Source organism: Vollenhovia emeryi, unplaced genomic scaffold (genome assembly GCF_000949405.1).
Source record: "Vollenhovia emeryi isolate VEMERY1.0 unplaced genomic scaffold, V.emery_V1.0 DF941404.1, whole genome shotgun sequence".
Taxonomy (NCBI): domain Eukaryota; kingdom Metazoa; phylum Arthropoda; class Insecta; order Hymenoptera; family Formicidae; genus Vollenhovia; species Vollenhovia emeryi.
In genome coordinates this window covers 1,269-5,335 of record NW_011964962.1, presented here as the reverse complement: position 1 = coordinate 5,335, position 4,067 = coordinate 1,269, and the positions used below count along the sequence as shown (strand labels likewise).

Here is a 4,067-nt window from a genome sequence, read left to right as displayed (position 1 = left end):
GGGGCAGACCAATGAGAGAAAAGTTGTATGTGTGGTGTAGTGTGACTTTGATGAATACGTGGACACACACCACACACGTCGCTACTCGCTGGATCCTGCTCGGGTAGTCGGGTGTATGGCGTGATCGGGACTGCAAAGATCAAAGGGGCCGACCGAGAGTGGCCCTACTAGTTGGAGCGACATTTCATTAGTATTTCGGTAAAAGTTATTTTTTATCGAGTTCAATCTTTCACTGAAAAGCAATACAGCTTTTAGCTCGGTAAATTTCGTTACGTTTCGTAATTTTTGTACTTTTCAGTGTACCTAAAGGCTATTCTACAATTGCGTAAACGTGGTTGTTAGCGGTTGTACAGTGTTGTAAAACACAGTTTTAAACTAGCATTTCCAATTGTAAAGCCTGTTGTAAAAGATGGCTGAACTTGATCTTTCACGACTACAACAATGTAGGACGTAAAAGCTAACTAATCATTCATTTCAATTACGACGTATCTCACTCTATTGTATATTACTTTGATGTACAACACTTATTACTACTTCTACTCCTACAATCCTACAACTACGTTTACGCAATTGTAGAATGGCCTTTAGGCCCGGTCTACAATGAGTTGTTAGTCGAATCGTTAGTCAGAAGTCGGAACTATATGTCGGTCCTTTTTCTTCCACCCAGAAAGGAAAAGGATCAACATATAGTTCCGATTTCTGATTAACGACTAACGACTCATTGTAGACCGGGCCTTAACGTTTCTTATGTTTTGCAGATTTTGTCAAATACCCAACTGCAAATTTCGATGGCAGAAAGACTGCAGATTGCCCACGGGAACTGATATATCGCGCGGTGCCGGCAGAACATCAACAGAAATATTGTAAAAATAAGGCTTGATAACGTATGTTTAGACAGCAGATTGACGGCAGAAACCAAGCAGAATATACTGGCATAATTTGTCGACAGATTGGTAGCGAGCTCTGTTGTTTGCTGACGATTTATATCGCAACGATCTCGCTAGATGTGAGAAGAAAACCACACGCGGTATTATAAATCAACACAGCCACGTGAGGTTCTTTGATCATCTTTCTGGTACCGAAGTGAACTTTCTTGTCTACGAGCGTGTAGAAATCTTGCGGGGGAACCTTACTACTTATTGCTGCCTATTAGTTTTACGCATTTTTATAATAAAAGGGATGAAAACGGAAGAAATAGAGAGCAGCGACGCTGCCCAGTTTCTATTGCCAATCCGCCGTCAAACTGCGCCGCGCAGATCGGTTGCTGTCGACAATCCGTTAACAGCGTATGTTTTATAGGCTCCGTTGCCGAAACAAAGGCCAAGTGCGGACGCAGATAACTATGGTCTTGGTGTGGGTTTCTGATCGAGTCTGCTGCCAATCTGATAAAACATTTTGCTGACTGGGACGTTCTTACTGGACACCCTGTATACTACGTGCGCACGTAAATAGAGCTGTCGACGGTGTCTGTCGCGCGTGGCACGAGCAGCAGCGCCGACCGAACACGCTTGGACCGCGCGAAGCAGAGGAGGAAGCGCGTGACGGCTACGATCGTCCACGACACGCTACGCGCGGATGTTCGCGCTATGATGGCCCCGCGCGTCGACGCGCCGGACTCGGTCTCGCGGGGCGAGCGACGGTAACGGTCGGCCGGCCGGTCAGACAATGAAGACCGAGGTGTCCTGGAAGCGGCGGTTCCTGCGACGCAGGCTCAAGTACGCGCTGGCGTGCGTCTTCGTGGTCGCCGTAATATTCGTGCTCCACCAGCTGTTCTACTTCAAGGAGCTGAACCGGGCGACCGTGGGCAAGCTGATCGCCGGTTCGGCGCGGGACGCGCACCGCGTGGTCGTCGGCGGACGTGCGGACAAGTGGAACGAGCCGTACCACTCCAAGCTCGTACGCGACACCAACGGCCGGACGGTGTCGTTGCGCGGCACGCGGGATCAGGACATCGCCAGGTACCTGCCCAACGTCAACGGGAAATTCGTGTGCTTCGCCTCGAGGAGGGAGATCGACTTTGTCAAGGTCAACGACGATTATTGCGATTGTCCGGCGGACGGTAGCGACGAGCCGGGCACCAGCGCCTGTGGCAAAGGTTTCTTCTATTGTGAGAAGAGCTCGAGAAAGTCAGCAGGTATCGAGTCTCATTGCGACAGTGTATGGGATAAGTGAAGCTAATTCTGTACAATTAATTTAGGATACATAAGTTTGTACTTTTGTCGCTTGAAAGGGACCAATGTGGTCGAAACGTAGCGCGTTATAATTTCTAAGATTTCTAAATTGATGCCAGTCGAGTCGAAAATTGTCCACTGATTTATTATCTATTGGCGATATTAAAAATTTACGCTTGTAATCTACAAAGATCTGCATCGATTTGCAGCGAGAATACCGTCTTACAAGGTCAACGATGGTTACTGCGATTGTTGCGACGGTTCCGATGAGTGGACTGAAGTTGCGGTGTTATATGAACTCAGCAGTAAGTTTAATTCTAATTAAATAAAGATAGAGGAAAGTCCCCTGTTATGAGATAGATTCCTACCATGAGATAGCGGGGTTTCCTTTAAATTAATAGGCGTCATCTGTTCCATCATGAATTTATTGCTCCTGGAGCGAAATCAGTTCAGTGGAAAATTCATTGTTAGATCGTGTAATTATTGCAAAGAAAGCTTTGTGATTGAATTTGGGTTGAAAACCTCATATCAGAAACCTACCTCATAATAGAGGACTTTCCTCTATATACGTGAAAGCAATTTTAGTATTAGAAGAAAGTCCCCCAATCGTGAGATAGGCTTCTAATGTGAGCTGGCAGAGTTTCAACATCCAAATTCGATCACAATTTTCTTTCGCGGTGATTACGCAATCTAACAATAAATTTTCCACTGAACAGATCTCACTCCAAGGGCGATAAATTCACGGTGGAACCAACGGACAATGCCTTAATTTAGTAGAAACCCCGCTGTCTCATAATAGGAGACTTTCCTCTATATTTGCTAATTTAGACTCGTTACTTATTATTTGTTTTTATTACAGAGTCAGGAGTAACTTTTCATGGACCTAAATGCACAAACAAATGTTAGGTGAAAAGAGTGAGCTGTAATTTAAGTCGAAAGGGAAGCGCTCCTTGCATGAATTTCTACATTGTGACCTTGCCATGCCGATTAAAATAATTTTATTAGTCATAAAAAAATAACTTTGCTTTGCTGATTTTTTCGACTACCATGGATAATGAAAACAATAAGAGACTTTATATGTTAGGTAAAAAAACTTTTACACCATTAAAAAATACTAAAAATTCCTCACATAAACAAGGTAGTCATTCAAGAAATTCAAGTAAGGAAAATCGTAAAGCTGGTAGAAAACGAGGACGTTCTGTTACAGACAAAGATGATATAGTATCAAAGAGGCTGCGCATGGATATTAATAATGAAGATTCAGAATTTCCTAGTGATTTACAAGATGAATCTAGACAGGATGAATTGCATAATACTTGTCAGACTAAGCGATTCATTCCTCATCATTTGATTGGACTTATGTATCAATTAGACTTGTCAGTGCTGTGCTCACTTAGAAAGTCTACATATGAACATAAATATCCTTTATTGTCATTAGCGTTTGAAGATTCTGAAATTGGTAAATTTAATGATATTGTTCTTCGTTATGAAGAGAAGTCTATTCATATACAAACTGAAAATGTAGACAAATATAATACAGATAATGATATTAATTATGCTAAACTATTTACTAAAGGAAAACAAAGTTTTTTTATTAATAATTATTTTGATAGTTTTGTTAAACATCTAATCTCTAAATTGGATAGTTCATTAAATAATATAGAATATCTTATTATCTATACTAATTCAGGATTGGGTCTTACAGAAGAAAAGAAATTGAAAAAAGGGCGATCCAGAAATTTTTATCCTTTTAAATTTGACAGCATAAATATAGAAGAATGTGACATTTTAAAAGACTTTTTGTTCACAAATGATGATACGAAATGGGGTGGTTTTTATCAATTTTCGCAAGATAAAAGAACAAGAGAAGAACTTTTAAAGCGATTGAAATTTTTA

At 41.6% G+C, this 4,067-nt stretch overlaps 1 protein-coding gene across 7 annotated transcripts; it reads left to right on the top strand.

The window, feature by feature from the left end:
• The first annotated feature begins 10 nt into the window (after positions 1–10).
• Positions 11–3,460, top strand: LOC105570997. 7 transcript variants are annotated; one of them, XM_012028464.1, is made up of 5 exons: positions 11–198; positions 759–2,134; positions 2,381–2,476; positions 3,031–3,077; positions 3,379–3,460. In XM_012028464.1, exons 2-4 carry the CDS (start codon positions 1,666–1,668, stop codon positions 3,075–3,077), a joined length of 612 nt encoding a protein of 203 aa, XP_011883854.1. In that variant the 5' UTR covers positions 11–198; positions 759–1,665; the 3' UTR covers positions 3,379–3,460. The 7 variants fall into 7 exon arrangements, with proteins under 7 accessions (XP_011883854.1, XP_011883853.1, XP_011883849.1 ...); XM_012028463.1 differs by having other exon boundaries at positions 3,031–3,086; XM_012028459.1 differs by lacking the exon at positions 3,379–3,460 and having other exon boundaries at positions 12–198; positions 759–863; positions 1,300–2,134; positions 3,031–3,190.
• Positions 3,461–4,067: the final 607 nt, after the last annotated feature.